Source organism: Spermophilus citellus (genome assembly GCF_964194105.1).
Source record: "Spermophilus citellus genome assembly, chromosome: 12".
Taxonomy (NCBI): Eukaryota; Metazoa; Chordata; class Mammalia; order Rodentia; family Sciuridae; genus Spermophilus; species Spermophilus citellus.
Genome location: NC_138198.1, coordinates 74,231,205 through 74,250,213, shown reverse-complemented (window position 1 = coordinate 74,250,213; position 19,009 = coordinate 74,231,205). Strand labels below are relative to the sequence as shown.

The 19,009-nt window shown below is 38.1% G+C and overlaps 1 protein-coding gene across 2 annotated transcripts in view; it reads left to right on the top strand.

Annotated features, from left to right (window-relative positions):
• Window positions 1–19,009, top strand: part of ARHGAP28 (Rho GTPase activating protein 28) — a 180,902-nt gene that overhangs the window by 136,081 nt on the left and 25,812 nt on the right. For both annotated transcript variants that reach the window (XM_081262711.1, XM_081262710.1), the window contains exons 6-11: window positions 2,261–2,348; window positions 4,640–4,779; window positions 7,876–8,041; window positions 8,159–8,250; window positions 10,867–10,944; window positions 17,012–17,174. In XM_081262711.1, coding sequence (XP_081118837.1) covers window positions 2,261–2,348; window positions 4,640–4,779; window positions 7,876–8,041; window positions 8,159–8,250; window positions 10,867–10,944; window positions 17,012–17,174 — 727 coding nt within the window. The remainder of the gene's footprint in view (window positions 1–2,260; window positions 2,349–4,639; window positions 4,780–7,875; window positions 8,042–8,158; window positions 8,251–10,866; window positions 10,945–17,011; window positions 17,175–19,009) is intronic.

Here is a 19,009-nt window from a genome sequence, read left to right as displayed (position 1 = left end):
ATGTGGCACGGTGGCTAAGTGCCCCTAAGTTCAATCCCCAGTGCAAAAATGAATGAATGAATAAATAAATAAATAGCAGAGAGCTCCTTTGTTTTTTCTGTTTTATTTTTAACTCTTATGATTCTCAGTCCCAGGGTTTCTACTTGGCTTTTAGCCCCTTCCATAATTGGATCTGACCCTCTTGATTAATTTCTCTCTTATATTTATCTAATACTATGACTCAACTCCTGGAGTACCCTGCTCTCCATGATCCTTGTGCTGAAACACTTCAGCTTTGTCCATGTCTGAAATTTCTTCTTCTGTTTTTGGCCTGAATGTTTTCACCTGTCCTCTGCCTCTGTAAGTCCTTTTCTTTGTCCCTTGGTTCAAGCTCAGGTTCAACCACTTCATCCACAAAAACCTTCTGGGCAACTCCTCTTCCCTCTGAATCATTTTCCAATAATACTTATACTTTATAGAAATAAGTTCTTAACAGTGATTGGGTGTCTTCTAATAGTGTTCCCTATGTGTTATTCTGTCCTCCTCATTGTAAGTGGTCCAAGAGGAGGCATTATGACTCAAACTTCTGCCCCACAGTAATTTATATTACAAAGAAGAGACACTCATCAGTACAATAGGCTGGCTAGAGGCCGATTACACTGAGTAGATGGACTCTTCTCCACAGATTAAGAAACTAACAATTCAGTGAGTTTAAGCATCCTAAGCCTTTAGCTTTAAATTCTCAATGAATTCTCAAATGCATCAATAAATTAAACGTTTCTCAATTTTCCAAAGAGTCTTCCCTCCCACCAGGGAGTCATTTTAAGGCTGACAAAGCATTTCTTTATTGGAAAACTTCAGGAAATCACTGAAAAGTTGTCCCCATCTTTTCAAGGATTTTCATATGTGGATACATTCGTCAGCTTTCTATTATGACAACAAAATCCTGAGATTATCAACTTAGAAGGAGGAAAGGTCTATTTAGCTTACAATTTTAGAGGTTTTAGTCCACAGTCTGTCAGTCCCAGTGCTTTGGGGCCTGTGGCAAGGCAGCACGTCCTGGCTAGAGTGCACGGAAGAGCAAGGCACTTCCCTCATGGCAGCTGGAAGCAGAGAAGAGAGGAAGAGGAGGGATCAAGGTCCTAATATCCCCTTCATGGGCATACCCCCATTGACCTATGGCCCTCTATTTTGGCTTCACTTCTTAAAGGTTCCACTACCCCTAATTGCTCTAAGTTGGGGACCAAGCCTTTAATACTTGGGACTTTAGGGGGAGATTCCAAATCTAAACTATAACAGTAAATAAGCTTCATTCTATGCTGTGGATTTTAGAGCCACTACAAATCTAACAGTGAACTACACAGCTCTTATATAGCCCTTGGACTTTTTTGTCTTTATTCCCGCTCATTACAGTATTTGGGCACCTGTGTTTTAATAATTGGCAATCTATTTATACAATTAAAGTATATTAGCTCCTTTGAAATGAAAGAGAATATCAGGCTCAGAATTTGAGACTCCCTTGTGTGATCTGTAGAAAACATGATAAAGGATCTTTTATGAAACAGATGTTCAGTTATTGCAAAATAAATATGAGAATAAAATAAACAACATCAAGCTCTAGGGGACAAATTTTATGTGTGAATATCATACAAAAAATTCTTGACCAAATAGGAGATTTTCATTGTCACACATATTCACAGATAACTCTCACATGAAAATTTATAGAATTTGTTAGAATTTCTGTGTAAATTTTTCACATATCCAACTAGACCTGAACAAAGAGATACTCAACTTCTGATGACATTGCAGCCAAGTCCAATGCTTTGACAGGATTTCAGTGAAGAAAGTACTAAGTTGATTAAGAAGAGAAACAAAATTAGAAAAGATACTTAATTTTTGTTATTGTCTGTGTGTTTTGCAGTGAGAGAATTAACCTGTTAATATTTGTAATATAATTAATAAAGACAAATGCATCAAGATTAGCAAATCAAATAATTTCCATGACATCAAGTTTTATAATTTGTATATCTTAGCAAAGGTTAAATAGCAAATATTGAAGAGCTAAGAAAGCAGGCTTATATTGACCTTGACACTGTTCCATTTTGAGAAACCCAAATGGAACACATCTAAACTGAATGCAGTGACAGTGATAATTAATGCAGACCAGCTATGAAATCAAAAACTTTGTGTGTGTGAAAAGAACTCTTACGTGAGTCAGAGTGAAATGATGGGTAGCCTATATTTGTGGTATAATGTTCTGTGCTCATTTTCCCTTGCTTAGCAGTCCATACTGGAGGCTATTCCAGATGTACCAGTTCATTCCAATGGGTCTGCAGATGTGGGGCAGTCAGCTCAGAGTGCACTGAGTGGTGAGTGACATGATCACCTATTGAACTTAAGCTATGTCTTCTCACTTGTGTTTGGGAACTTGACACAGTAGTGAGTTTTCTTTTTTAACTGTTTCTTTTAATACATTTATTTTTATACCAATATATAAATACATAAAACAGTATATCTATTAGTGGGTTATCATGTGATGTTTCAATATATGCATACATGGGGTAATGGTTCCATCAGGTTAAATAGACTGTCACCCAAACATCATTTCTTTGTGGTAAAAACTTTCAAACTCCTTTCTTAAATTTTTTTGGAATTTACAATACATTATCATCTTTTCTAGAAACCTTACCATATGATAGCACACCAGAACTCCCTGCTCCTGACTGTAACTTAGTACCCATGGACCAACTTTCCCCATCCCTCTTCCTCCCAGTAGTGAATTTCTAAAAGCAAAAAAGTATGTTTTTCTCCCCATTATTATTCTATTGCTTCCAGTATTCTTTCTTTCCTTTCACCTTCCAACACTTGATTCTGTCACAGAAGACAAAACTAATAGCCATGCTGGAAGCAGAGTTTCTTCCTCCTCTATCACCAGCCAATTATCACCAATTTAGAAACTCCTCACTTAAGCAGTGTCTTTGACTTGAGGCCTCTGCCCAGCAGTTGCAGGAAAACCAGGAAGCAGGCCACTTCCAAGACTCCCTAATTACTGCTCAGGAACATGTTTTTTTTTTAGCAGCTAGCAACATACAGGATTACAGCGGTAGCTTTTATCTGGGTCTTTTCTTTCTGAGAGGTGGGCTCCCTACATGGGCTCAGAATGGAATCTCAAATCCACCTGATAGATGGAAACAGGCTCTTGAGGACCATGTACTTTTGTGATTGCTCAAAGTTTTCCAGAAGTATGTGCAGTCATCTTGTAAAAACAGCCTGTACTTTTGCATTCCTATCACAATTCAAAGAAATAGAGTTGATGAAATGTTCCAAAACTGACTCGATGATGGTTGTCCAACACTAATGTGCTAAAAACCATTGATTTGTCCACTTTAAGTGATGTATTTCATGGCACATGAATAGTATTTCAATAAAGCTGTCACAAAACAAATCAAGGAGAAGGTATTTTCCAGAAATTATTTATTTGTTATTATTTATTTGTATTTAATGCCATATGGTAACCTAGCTCAAATTATGCCTCTAAAAGAAACATCAGTATGCAGTGGTCCTCTGGTTTTGGAGAATTGGCCAGTTTAATTGCTACTCTCCAAAGACTTTGTCCATTTATCCTTAAGACGTTAGAGTATTATTTAATATTTTTTCTACCTCTATTTTGAGGGCAAGCCTCCATATGACAAATGAAAACTCACAACTTTGCCATTTTTGAAATTCATGGCACATCCATTTACTGGGTTTCCAAATTTTAATGTAAAATTTTAATGTAAAATTAATCAGGTCTTCCATTAATTCTGCCTTTTGTTCCTTTTTGTTCCAGTTTGTCAAATTGTCAGCATCTATAGAAGAGGGCAAAAGAGAATTGAGTTCTTTTTGTAATCAAATAAATCATTACTTTGCACATAAACAGTTTTGCCAGGTAGTGAAACAAGATGACAAGCCAAAATCAATCAATAATCAGAGGATGGGATTGCTCACATAATTTATGAATTCCTATGTTTTGGGTCAAGGAATCTTCTGTCCTAATTTTCAGACTAGCTGGAGAAAAGCAATTCTGTAGGGCATTATATATATTACTCAGCAGACTTCTTAATGTGTATCATACAAAGTCAGGTAACCAGCATCAAATAAAGAAATTCAGATTAGTTCATCTGAACACACCTTTCAGTGAAGTCCAAATTCAATTTGAACATGTCTTAAGAGGCAAATATTTCACAGTTTAAAAAAAAAATAAGAAGAGGAAGAAGTAAAAGGAGAGAAGAATTCCAGAATCTCTTCTTTCTTCCTCTGCTTTAAGCTTCTAACTCTCCAGTAAGTGACAGTGGATCTGGATGGGCTTAATTTCAATATCACAGGAACATATAGAAATACCCTGCTTGGGGCTAATCCTAAAAAACTTTCATGAGACATAAAAGTCTAAAATTTGAAAAATAAGATTATATTGAAAGTTCATTTGGATAACAATAGAAATCTGTTCCTGTGGAAGCTGATGACACCACAGCATTACTTAACTGAACTCCTCTGGGGGAACCCAGTGCTTTTCCCTGATGTGCTGTGGGCAGTTTTGTGAATATTTTGTGCTTATTTTCCAGTACATGGTATTGCTTGATTAAGTGGCATATTAAATATTCTGTATCTTTTGTTTCTCTAGATGATTATCTGGAAAAGGACATTCCAGCAGAGACTGAAGAGGTGTCCTTTGAAGTATCTTATTCAGAAATGGTTACAGAGGCTCCAAAAAGAAATAGATCTAAGAAGTCAGAGATTAAGAAAGAAGACTATGCTTTAACTGTAAGTCAAACCTTTCATGGTTATTCTAGTAACTTCCTGTTTCTGTTCCATGAGCCCAAACAAGGATTATTTTCTTTTTAATGTCTGAATATGCTCAAGGAGACTGGGAAGACTGGGCTTCAGCATTTCATACCACCTTTGGGGACTATTTACTATGTAGTTCGCCTGGCTGTACCTAGCAGTCCTGGGTTGAAAAAAGTTGTGAATACATACACTTGAATACTGCTTGACAGGTTGTGTTAGTCAGCTTTCCATGACTGTGATTAATGTCTGATCAACTTAATAAGAGGAAAGATTTATTTTGGCTCACAGTTTTGGAGGTTTCAGTTTGTGGTTAGAAGGCCCATTACTTTGGGGCCTGTGGGTAGGCAGACCATCATGGCAGAAGCACACGGTAAAGTGAGCTGCTCACTCCATGGTGTTCAAGAAGCAAAGAGCAAAAGAGCAAGGGCCAGGGCTCTTGTCTCTTTCAATGTCTCTTTCAAGGACACCCTCCCCGCAATGACCTACTTTTCTTCCACTAGGCTCCACCTCCTACAGTTTCTACCGCACATCAATAGCACCACAGGCTGGGGACCTTTAATTCATGGGACTTTGGGGGTAGATTCAAAATCCATACTATAGCACAGATGAAGTGGATTTTTCACCTGGTTTGTGAGTTTTCTCGCACTTCATATTCTTAATTCACATATAAGTGCATATCCTAACTATATGTATTTTTATTGCTATAAATTATATATCACAAGGGGGCACAGGGCTGGGGCTGTAGCTCTGTTGCAAAGCATTTGTCTAGTATGTGTGGAGGTACTGGGTTCAATCCTTAGCACCACTTAAAAATAAGCAAATAAAATAAAGTCATGCTGTCCATCTATAACTGCAAAAAAAGGGGGGTGTGGGTACAGCAGAAAGTTATATTCACAACAATAAGAAGTAGAGCTCATAGGACAGACACTGAAGCTTACCAAATCCAATTCAGGAATTTATATTACTACATGACAGACAGAACTAATAACACACACACACACACACACACACAGAGTGGTCTGTCCTGGAAACCTACCACAGAGCTGTATTACATTGATGTATTCACTGTTCAATAAATAATGCCTGTATGAAGAGTTCATGATGTGGCGTCCTGAATATTCTCTTTTTATCAGGGAGAGAGGCATGATGAGCAGGACTTGGGTAGTTTCAGGACTAAAGGAATGTCATCTGGAAATAGATTTTTTTGGACCAGTCAGCCTGGACCATACCCAGACAACTGGCCCATGAGGGAGAGAAGAGGAGGAACGGGAAGCACTTTAAGACTCCCTGAGCAAGCTCCACAGGCTTGACACTGCAACACGTGTTCTAGTTGTAAAGTGGACCCTATTGATTACTCCTATTTTACAGATGAGAACACTGAGGCCCAGGGAGGCTAAGTAACATGCCCAAAGCCCTGTAGGAACAGAATTAAAGCCTAAAATATGTCAAATTCCAAAACCCTTTCTGGTCCCTAAGCAATCTTCATATGGGAGGGCAGAATGCAGCAGAAAAGGAAGCCTATGTAGTAGTCCGATTTCAAGGACAGTCCTTCCTTTTTGTTATTTAGAGAAGGGTGTCCAAGAGAGAACACTAGTCCTAGGTCTTCTCATCAAAGTTGTCTCTTTCTGAGGTCTGGCTCATTCAAGGTATAGGTCAGACCCCTAGGAAGAACTTGACATAGGGTTTAGTACACAGTAGTTGCTCAATAAATGAGTGCAGTTCTTATTTATATTGTTGTTATTATGTATTACTATTTTTTTTGTTTTGTTTTGTTGTACCAGGAATTGAATCCAGGGGCACTTAACCACTGAGCCACATCCCCAGCCTTTTTTTTTTTTTAATGTATTTTATTTGGAGACAGGGTATTGCTAAATTGCTGAGGCTGGTTTTGAACTTGTGATCCTCCTATTTCAGCCTCCTAAGCCAATGCAATTACAGTCATGCTCCACTGGCCTACCAGACCTTCCTTGGTTTCAAGAAGAAGATGAAATAACCAACTGCTAAAAGCCCAAGATATGCCCGAAAGCACATCCTACATATGGTTTTAATTTTAAATGCTTGAAGTTCTGGGTGGGGATATAGCACAGTGTGTGGCACTTGCCTAGCATGTGTGAGGCCCTGGGTTCAACCCTCAGCACCACAATATAAATACATGCATACATACACTTGGGGTTTGAGTGAAAAAATTGTTGATGAATGAATGAATGGGTATATAGTTTAATAACCCCCAAAAGCTCCAATATAGGGAACCTGAAACTGTGTTCTTGAGGCTTTATAATTTAAATAACTGTAGGATTTTTCTACTTCAGCATACATTTCAATACCAGATTTTCTGAGAGCAAAGCATACCTGAGGATGTTATGTATGAATGATGTTTTGCTTGCTCCTTAGAGTCTTCACAACATTTCTAGATTATTAAGATTTGTGGTTATTAATTTAGTGCATTTCCTTTCTTAGTGTGGAAACGAATAACATAACAGTATCATTGTCTTCAAAAGTAAGATATAGTAAGATTAGTTGTATTTTCTGTGAATTTTTTCTTTTTTAAGAATTTGGAATCATCTAAATATGGTTTTTAAGCAAAACTTGATTAGGAGACTATTAATTTTTTTTTTTAAGTATGCAGTATAGCATACACAAATCCTGAATCAAGGAGATTTATTGTCAAAAAAAAAAAAAAAATCCAGATCTCTCCTTTGCTACACTTAGTTGTTTTCTTTGCTTGTGTTTGGTACATGTAATCCAGATTAAGGACCCACAGTGGGTACATTCCATATGATGTTTGACATGTGTGTTGCTTGACAATACAGCATGTTGCCTTTAAAAAGCCATTTCCACAGTTACGATAGCACTGTTATCATGGACTTCAGACTGCTGTTTTGCTTCTAGTTAGCATAACAGTGATCTGCAAATGTTCTCAAAACATACTCATAATATTTTTATGATGCAGTATGCTCTTCAGAGCTTTTTGCATGTTTTCTTCTATAGGTTTAGAGTGTCTGGGTGGTATCTGAGTGAAAGTATAATTTTCCTTTGCCATTAAAAATAAATATCTTCACTGTGTTATTTCAGAAACTCACTGTTCAGAAAACCAGGCTTGGCTTAACCGAAGCAGGAGACCTGTCTGCTGAGGACATGAAGAAAATTCGCCATCTCTCTCTGATTGAATTGACTGCCTTTTTTGATGCATTTGGAATTCAACTGAAAAGAAACAAAACAGAGAAAGTAAAAGGACGAGGTAACTAAGGGGACGGATGGCTTTGGTTTTTAATACTGACATGCTAGAATAAGACAGTGCTTTTCTGATTTTATTTTTTTAATTTTTTCTTTCTCTCATGACTGTGTGACATTGAAGACAATGGGATTTTTGGAGTTCCACTTACAGTCCTCCTGGACAATGACAGAAAGAAAGACCCTGAAGTGAAAGTTCCCCTTGTATTACAAAAAGTGAGTAGAACGCAAGTGAATGAATGAGGAGGGAATAGAGCCTTGTGCTTGTGGTTGAGGACTTTGTAAACCCACTAATGAATTTTCCTTTAGGTTGAAAGACACTGAACCCTATTAGGAATGAGACCTTTGGCAATTTTTGACCTTGTTCCAGGTAGCCTCATAATGGCCTATAAGCATTGAGAACAGTTGGTCTTCCTGTTATTTGCTTTCCATTACTGTAACAAAATATCTGAAGCTGGGTACTTATAAGAAAAGAAATTTATTTAGTTCACTGTTTTGGAGGCTGAAAGACCAGCTCTAGGGAAGTTCCCCGTAGCTGCCTGACCTGGTGGAGGGTGGTAACACACTGGTAGCAGCGTGTGTGACAGGGAGAGCTCACATTGTCAGAGCAGAAGCCAGGGAGAGGGAGGGGCAGTCGTGACCTCCCACTAGGCTCCGCCTCTTACAGGTTCCTCCACCTCAAGACCACCACACTAAGCACCACGCTTCTAGTACTGAACCCTTGGGGAACAAACCACATCCACCACTAGCAGCCTTGCCTGTTAGACACTGTCTGACCACAGAACATCAGAGGATGGACACAGTTTTGTTTTTTTCCAATATTTTTTCAAATGTAAATTGTCCATATGTATGTGTGTGTATATTCATTATGTCAGATAAAACTGGCCATTAATTACTATTTGTAGTATATTTATGGAATATTTGCTAAGATATATCATAGACTAGATTTTTATGAATTACTGTGTGTGTGATCATTTTATAAATTTTTAAACAAAGTTTAATAGACTTTAAAAATCATCTTGTTCTAGTGATTTTCCAGGTATGATTGGGCAGATAGGATACTTTTAGACAAAGAGAAGAATTTCGGTAGAAGAAGATTTTTAAGTGATCTCTAAATTATTATGCAAGTATCTCTGTAACTACCCTTGCTAAATAGCTGATTTACTTTTAAGTTATGTTCTTGTCTCACAGGCAGCAATTCACACTGGTTTACCTAAGTATGCATTTATTCAACAGTGACATCCAGTGGCACAATTAAAATTCCAAGCCCTCAACACAAACCTTGTTGAATTTTAAAATGTTTTTGAATTATATATATATATATAAAAAAACTGAAGAATCATAGTTACTTTACTCACACTAACAATTCTTCATCCTCTTCTGTCTTCCTATATTTTGCTACCAATGCCACAAATTGAGCTTCTTTCTTAAATCTGGGGACTGATTTGAGATTGGGAATAGGAAGGATGGCAGTCAGGTAGCCAGAGTATACTGGTGACACCTCTGTGCATAGGGCCCACCTGTGAGCACCTCTCCCCAGCAGGGATGCACCAGTGTTATCCACATAATGTCCTTTAAGTCAGCCCAGAGCAGCCCAAGGAGATCAGTGTTGTTAATCTCCTTTTTGCAGTTGAGGCCACTGAGGCATAGGAAGGTGAAATAACTTACCCACGATCACACAGCCAGCAAGAGCAATGTGGAAAAGGAACACAGCGTGGATTCAGGCCCAAAGTTCATGGTGACTCTTAGGATTTTCTTCCCTGCTTTGAATGAAAACCATATGATGCCCTTTTTCCTCTATGTAAAGTAAAGAGTTCAAAGAAAAAATTCATGGTAATCTGAGACAGAAGATTCAACACATAAATTTATGTTGTTATGTAAGCACAAAAACCTAGCACAGAATTTAGCAAATGGTAGCAAACAAAAGGCGCTCAAGAAGTGCTAGTTAAAGGCAGTCTGGATTTTATCATATTAGTCACTCAATAAATGTTATTACTGTTAATGTTAAACATTTCTCATTTAAAACAATTTGAGGTTGCCTTCTTTCACTTCTATAGGAGAGTCATTTCTTCCTCAGGTTTTTTCTCCTGAATATCTGTTTCTCTTTGTACTTAAAAGAACTACTTTAGTTCCAAGTGCCATCCTTTCTTTAAAGGAGATAAAGAAACTGGATTCTCGTTTCACTATGTGAAGTTTCACTTTTCTGTACCTCAGTTTTCTCAGTAGTAAAATGAAGAAAATAATAGTGTCTACCTTATATAATTATTGCCAGAATTAAATGAAGTAATATATGTAAAATGATGAAATTAGTATCTGAGCTGCAATACACAGTAAGTAGTGATCCTATAACTTTTTTTTTTTTAAAGCAACCATCACCACTGAGAGAACTTATGAGAGTGATTAACCTTTGAAATCCCTAACTTCTTGGTCAGATATCTGCAAGTCCCATAGGGTCTTAGCCAGGGTGGTTACAAAGATTTAGAATCTTTTCTTACTGATCAGTCTTCAGAAGGAGATATAGTAGAAGTTCAATCTTAAAATGGTTAAGTGACAACATATTATACTGGTTAAGAAACAAAGCTTGGGAGAACCAGTGCCATCTCTTGGAGCTTGATCTTGGGAAAGTTATGTAAGGACTCAAAATCACCATTTGCTCATTTGCTAATTGGAGGATTATTTTGACCTTTTAGAGTGGTCAAGAATAGTTAACACAGTAGTCAAGTACCAGTTGCATGTACGTGCTCAATATGTTGATTGTTGCTATCATCACTATTTCAGATGTTTATAATCCTATAGAGGTGCTTATTTTTGTAATATATCATTGCTTTCTAGTTTTTTGAGAAAGTCGAGGAATCAGGTCTGGAATCTGAAGGAATTTTTCGACTTTCAGGATGTACTGCCAAAGTCAAGGTACCCGACATTTTCTGTTCCTTGTTAGAAATCAAAGCTAGTTAGATCCAGCCCAAAGGAGCTTTGGGAATTTAGTCTTTGTTGATGTCGTTATTTACTTGATACGATCATTTGGCTCTTCCTAATATTCCTTGGTACCTATGATTATGTGTTTGTTTCATGATCCTTTTAAATTAAACAACATTAATAATAATAAACTGTAACAACAAAACAATACATCAAAAACCACTGCCTATTTTCAGTTTGAAAAGTCAAAATGCCTATCCCTGTTCTGAGTTAGCCACGTCAGCTTGCTGGGTTCCTTTTTGTCATGAAAGTCACTAAGCCAACAGCATGGGAGCCGGCCCTTCTTTACATTTCCAGTTACTGTAAGCTTAGAGACATTCACTGGTTTTCCTTTTAGTTGAATTTCTTATGAGAATTTGTAGCCATGGTCATAACCACTGCAGTTCCACTTATGGTAATGTCAGTGTCCACGCACAACACCCCTCAAGCCATGTGCATCCTTTTACCTTGCCTTCTTACTTCTATAAAAGTGCGAACTCTACAAAAGAGTAAAGGGAAGAATCATTGAAAAGAAAAGCTTTTCTCATTAATTTCCAGTAAAGTATCCCACTGCATCTTCTGATGGGCACACATGATGAAGTATTCATCCTTGTGCTGGGATCAGCCCTGGTTTGTGGATATTAAATAATGAACCTCTGAGAAAAAAGTCTCAGGTGAAGGCAAAAATGAATTTAGTTGTGGCTAGAATTATTCCAAGGAAATGCATAGAAACAGAAAGGTGTGTCTTCATTAATTCATTTTGGTACCTTTTTGGGGAAATTCTGTTTTGTATCCAGAAGTCTCAGGACTTTTTATAAAGAAGTGTTACAAGATTTTTTTAAGTGGAAACAGAGTAAATAGCATGTCTTTTTGATCCTCTAGAGAGCAGATGCTAAGAGGGATTAGCAGTGGAAGAGAGTTGTACTAAGGGATAGTGCTTCTGAAGGTTATCCTTTATAGAGGGCAGGAAGCAGGATTGGGCAGGGTGAGCCTCAGGCCTCAGTGCAGGCCTGGCAGTTCCTCCTGTTAGGTGCCCTGCCCTGCCATGGACTGGGCTTCCTGCAGAGAAGGGGCCAATAGCCTGGAGAGTCAGCTGCCTGAATGTTTTGCAGATGCATGTGGCCAATTCTCTTTTGAAGGGAGATCTGAGCCCAGTGCCAGGCCATTGACAGTGATGTCAGGGATTAAAGTATATTGGGAGTTTTGACTTCCCTGTTAGCAGAGTTGGCTAAATATAGCTTCACCTGGAAGGCAGGTGAGTTTCTAATGGCTCCTTAGGGTTATGCTTTCCAAATTCCATCTACTTTTTGCCTCCGTTTCTCAAAAGACTGATTCTTAGATTCACTTCTGAATAAATGTATCCTGTATCTGAAGGTGGAAACCGTTACTAGTTTTGGTTAACTCTCTGGTTACTAGCAGAGTTAGAGACCTGAGATAAAATCAACAAAATGAATTTCCTGAACAAAATCAGACTCCCATTGGAAAGCTACGTTTGCATATATTCTGGCTGCTGTGTGTGTGTGTGTGTGTGTGTGTGTGTGTGTGTGTGTGCGCGCACGCGCACACGCGCAGACACAGGTGAGTTTGTGAGAAGCACAATGGATAAGATCTAGTTTTCTTTTTCCTCAATAACCAATGGAAGAAAATATAGGATATCTCTTATGTGCACCAAGTTTACCTTATAGCAAAAGATATTTTTCCTTGAGCTAGTCTTTGACTGAAAAATGTTTATCAAAGGCTAATCTTTCCTTCAAAGTGTTCTTACAGGCACATGCATTCCTGAACCACATTTAGGTCAAAGTCCCTTTTCTACCCTAATCGGTTTTATGTAGTGTCAGCCTATTTATTCTACTGCTTGTTAGTCCGAGAAATGTAATCCAGATGTTTTCATGGTTCAGGCTCCAAGAAACCAATGCAAAAGGAATCTGGGCCAGTGAGCAAAAATAGGAAAGTACTGCAGTTAGAAAGGCATTGAAACTTGACGTACTACAGAGGCTTTTATTCTTTCTCCTTAATTCAAACCTCAAACTACCTCTTTCTTCCCTTCCTTCCTTCCTTCCTTCCTTCCTTCCTTCCTTCCTTCCTTCCTTCCTTCTTCAGCCACTGTACTACATTTTCTAGGAAAGATTTTTTTTTTTTTAATTCTACTGTAATGAGCCTCACCTTGTGCCAGTAAAAGGCAGCAACTATTTGAGGCTACACTGTTGAACACCCAGCCTGGCTTTGTGTTTTAAACACTTGATAAGATTGTCAGGGAGGCAGCCTTGAGAAGTTGCAAGACTTTAGCCAAACAGAGACAAAAATGCAAGGCCAGTTTCCCTGTTGGAGGCTGCAGGTCATTTGGATCCAATTTATTGCTTTGGTGTGTTCAGTGATTTTCTTTTAAAAATATGGCAAAAAATCTGAGCCAAACACTGGGGAGTATATTTTTTTTTTATGGAAGAAGGCAGACAGTTTGACATGTGAGGTTCTCTTTTTTTTTTTTTTTTTTTTTTTACTCATTTCTATTATTCCCTGGCAGCACTAAATGCTCTATAGTTACATTACCTGGCCTGTTAGTTTCTCTTCCTGAGCTGGTGGCTGCAGGCTAGTCATTGGCATTTGTATGAAAACTAAATTTTAGCAGGTTGTATTTCTGCTCCAAGGAGATTTAAGAACCTGAATTCCAACCCTTGTCTCTGGTCTCATTAACAGTTGACAGGAAAATTGACTTCTACACCCTCTAGGTGCTCCCTGTTTGAGGCCAAGTAAATTCACATCTGGTTTATGTGGTTTCATACTTAGGGCTACCGTGGAAATATCATATACCCTCTAGTCTGCTCTGGTCAAAATCGGAAGAGGACGATCTTTCTCTTGGTATTATTTTACACTAGCCATCTAGACAAGATCATGTGGTACCGTTGCCCAATCACGCTTTACATTCATAGGTTCCTGTAGGACTGACCCTGAAGACTGGAATAGACCTACGAGGAGGGAGCAACCATTCTTTTTATGGTTGAATCATATTCCATGGTGGGTCTGAACTGCATTTTCTTTATCTGTTCATCAGTCAGTGGACACTTTAGTTAGTTCCCTTTCTTGGCTGTTGGGTATAGTGCTGCAATGAATGGCTTGCCACTGCCTCTTTGAAAAACTTATTTCCTTTCCTTTGGACACATACCCATAGTGTGATGGCTAGATCATATGGTAGTGTATTTTTAAAATTTTCAAGGAAGCTCCACACTGTTTTCCATAACAGCTGTACTAGTTTGCATTCCCACCAACAGTGCAGGAGAGTTTCCTTTCTTTTCACGTCTTTGCCAATGCTTATCTTTTTTTTTTTTAAACTACCTCCTACTTGGTTCTTTTTAAAAATTTCTTCTAATTCATGACAGCAGAATGCATTTGAACACATTGTACACAGATAGAGCAATTCTCATTCCTCTGGTTGTACAAAGTGCAGAGTCACACCAGTCATGCAGTCAGTCATACATTTATATAGGGTAATAATGTCCATCTCATTCCACAATCCTTCCCATCCCCCCACTCCCTCCCCTCCCCTTTGCTCCATCCAGAGTTTCTCCATTCTTCTTTAGCAACCCCTCACCCATTAAGGATCAGCATCCAACATCCCCTTATCAAACAAAACATCCATCATTTGATTTTCTAGGTTTGGCTTATTTCGCGTAGCATGATATTCTCCAGCTCCATCCATTTACCTGCAAATGTCATACTTTCATTCTTCTTTAAGGCTGAGTAATATTCCGTGGTGTATATATACCATATTTTCTTTACCCTTTCATCTGTTGAAGGGCATTTAGGTTGGTTCCATAGTTTAGTTATTGTGAATTGAGTTGCTATAAACATTGATTTGGCTTTGTCACTGTAGTATGCTTATTTTAAGTCCTTTGGGTATAAACCAAGGAGAGGTATATCTGGGTCAAATGGTGGTTTCATTCCATGTTTGCTAAGGAATCTCCATACTGCTTTTCAGAATGGTTGTACCAATTTACAGTCCCCCCAGGAAGGTATGGGTGTACGTTTTTCCCCACATCCTTGCCAACAATTATTGTTGCTTGTCTTCTTGATAATTGCCATTCTAACTGAAGTAACGTGAAATCTTAGAGTAGTTTTGATTTGCATTTCTCTAATTGATAGAGATGTTGAACATTTTTTTCATATATTTGTTGACTAATTGTATCTCTTCTGAGAAGTGTCTGTTCAGTTCCTTGGCCCATTTATTGATTGCACCTGCCTACATTTTCCCTCCTAGGCATTTCTTTAATAGCCTCTATCCTTTCTAATTACAAGTGCTTGGTAATTGTCCTTTGGTGTATGGCCTCATAACTGGACTCTTTACTTCTTTTGCCTACTCCTAACCTGTACCAAACCCCTCATTCCTCAAATAATTTTTTCAGTCTGGATGTCATCAACAATGAATTGCACCTTGACATTCTCCAGCTTAGAGATGTCCCAAGTTGCCTCACTGACTGCAGGAAGCAGTCCTGTCCCCTTCCGAGTGGCCATGGCTGCTTCCCAGGTTCATTCCTTACTCCAGCAACACTAACCTATCTGTAACTCTCCATGCACACTGGATCTCTATGAGTACCTGTCACCGCTTGAGCTATTCTTTCTACCCAGCATGTCCTTCTGTGTCCTCTTCTGCTATCAGGTTTCTCAAGATTTGGCCCTAGCAGTTTGGTTTACTTTCTCTGATGGCTGTTACAGTGCCAATATGTGACCTTTCTGAAAGCATTTACATTCTGAATTAGTACTATCAGTTCATGAAATGGTCCCCTCCACTGGACTACAAGACACCTAAAGACAAAGAGTGGATTTCTTGTACCTTTCTTTTCCAGAACCAGTCTGCTGCATGATATCCTTTATTCCAGGACAACTGGAATAAGTGTATTTTTCAGCAAAGGACCACTTGGTTAGCTGTAGTATTCCTATTAGATTTCAGGATAAGAAATCTCCTTTGACTCATTTGCAGGGACTGGAGGGTGGATCTCAATCCCATGTATCTCTGTAAGTAACTTGTTATGTGAAGGATCTCCATTTTACAGACTCTGGGAGCCATGAGAGCATCTGTACCTGGCATATTAATGAGCTGCTCTTGATAGGAAAAGGTGAGATGTGTGAACTGACTTTGGCTGAGTGTGTTCAAAGCTGGAAGAATTAGGCTTCTATGGGTTTTCAGTGTTCCTTTCAAAATATTCCTTTCGGAGAAGTTAGTGTCAGTCAGGAGACTAATTGCCTGTTACAGTAGATAAACCTTATAGTTCAAAGGAGCAGGAGAAGATGAGTTTGACTTTAGAAGAAACATGGAGAACCGGTGGCACTGATAATCAGATGAATTGATAATGTAAAACTTGTAAGGCAAGTAGAACCTTTGAGGGCTTAGTGCTTTTTTGTTTGTTTTTTGAAGTATTTGCACAGTGCTCCAAACCTTATGAAGGATTTGGCAGGCATGCAGACATGTGGAGGACATGTGTGTGTCTTGGCATAAAACTTTGCTGTAACTGCTCCAGGAAGATGTCATTGGCCAGCATGGTGTAGTGAGGTCAGAGTTACTTTATTGGGACATTTCTCCTTCTGTATGTGGACTAGCTGAGAGGTGCACATTCCTGTTCTACTTTAGAAATACAAGTGATGATGGCAGAAGGGATTAAGAAAAGAAGGTAATAGGGACTTTGTCAAAATCTAGCAGTGCATTTATCATGTGGGAATAGTGGTTTCCTGCCAAAACCACAGAAAGGAAACTATGATCTAACTAAAAAATTTTTTATGTTTGTCTAGTTCAAGATTAATATTATTTTTAAAATATTCTCAAATACATTTTTAAAATTTTATTCATAATCAATCACTTCAGATCTATTAATCATGTTGAAAAAAAGGCGTAGTATATAGTGCTTTATCACTCTATGTACAAAACTAATTTAATTAATGATAGTTTTCAAAGGGGATAAAAGATGGTAAAAACACAGGGATAAAAGATGGTAAAAACACACTAAATCTCATTGCTGTCTTCCTTGATTTGCAGCAATACCGTGAAGAACTGGATGCCAAGTTTAATACTGATAAATTTAAATGGGACAAAATGTGCCATAGAGAAGCTGCAGTAATGTTGAAAGCATTTTTCAGAGAACTACCCACCTCTCTCTTCCCTGTGGAATATATACCTGCCTTCATCACCCTAATGGAAAGTAGGTAGAAGATGTTAAATGTGAATGGACTAAGATATGAGGTCAATAAAGTGATAGAGCCGAAGAGAGGTGCCTAATGACATGTGACCACATGTGTAGATTTGCTGTTTCCTGATGATGCTTGGTTGAAATATTAAGTTTGATTGTAAACAATTATCCATTTACATACTAATGTGTTTAAGTCTGGTATGTATGATTTTGAGGGCTCTGTGATAGTTTAAAGGGCAGAGGGGTTCATAGGAAGATGGGACTCTTCAGCTTTGAATTCCTGTGTAACCATCTTTTAGCCATGCAAACTTTATGAGCTTCAACCGCTGCACCTATAAATTGTAAATAATAATCACTTGTCAGGGTTATTGTGGGGATTGAATGAAAGCATCAAGAATAGCCCTTCAAAAACATGAGATCCCTCCCTTCTTAAATCTGAAGTCCTGGGTCTGACGATGCAATGCGTAACAAGTGTGAAACATTTTGTTTCTGAAAATCATAATACCATACAGTGTTTCTGAAAATCACAGTCTCATAGATTAGATCTTAAATGAGGTACTTGACAGATGCACAAAGTTGGACTGTGTGGCTGTATTTGGCAGTCAGGGAATACTTTGAATGGTTGGTCTTAAGGGTTGAGTATTGTTAGAGGATACGAAAACAGAAAAATTTATAAAAGTGGAATGGGTTAGATATTGGGGGCTTTGCCTACTAACATGGTGAAGTCAGGGGTCACAAGCCTAAGACTGTATGAGCATGTTAAGTAAATGGTAGTTCTACATGAACAGAAAAGGGCTATGACCAAACTGAGGGGACACTTCCCATTTACAGACACAGGTCGCTGCTCAGCTCTGGGTAATAGTTGCCCTGCAGGACTGAGAGCCAAATTCAGGCTTTAATGGGAAAAATTTTCATTTGAAAATGTCAGCCAGAAATTCAAATTTTAAAGTGCTCTGTGAGTTTAACACATGATATTTATATCTGATAGTCTGCAACCTTCTGCAGGTTTACTAGAACTATAAAGTCATTAAAATATTAATGAAATAAAATAACATAGATCCTAAGTTATCTAAAAAATTTGTCCTAAAAAAATAGAAGTTTCCTATCTTTAAAATTTTTAACTGAACCAGATTCACAGAATAATCCTTTGTGTCTTTTAATAAGAGACTATTAGAGTCAAGGTGACCCTTTTCTAAGCTTTAATTTACGTATATAGTCTGTGACAAGTACCTTTTTTTCCCCCACTAGGATCCAGTCAGTATTTTAGAAAGAAAAAATTGGTAAGAAAGAAGGAAAAGTGACTTCCATTCTTTCATTTTTATTTCAGATAACTGTGGGATTTTTTTTCAATTCTAGGATTTTCAGTTGGTGCTTTTTAAATTTTTTTATTCATATGCTAAGATACCCTATCATTTCCTTCACTTCATTGGTCATAATTTTTATAGCTGCTTCAAAACCGCTATTTGACTGGGTATGTAACACATACCTGTAATCCCAGCAACTGGAGAGGCTGAGGCAGGAGGACTACAAGTTCAAGGCCAGTCTTCAGTCTCTTTGTGAGAACCTGTCTGAAAATAAAAAAGGGCTGGAGATGTCACTCAGTGGTAAAGCACCCTGGATTTGATCCTCAGTACTGTAAAACAACTACAACAAAACACATGAAAAAAACCTGTCTGCTAGTTCTGCTGTGTGGGTTATCTCAGGTTTGGTCTCTGTCTTTACCTTTGAGAATAGATTACATGTCCCTGTTAACTTCTGTATGTCAGTTTAAATTGTCTTCTGAACATCATGAATGTTGTATTTGGAGACTGGTTTCGGCAGTAGTCCTCCAAAAAGTATTTGTTTGT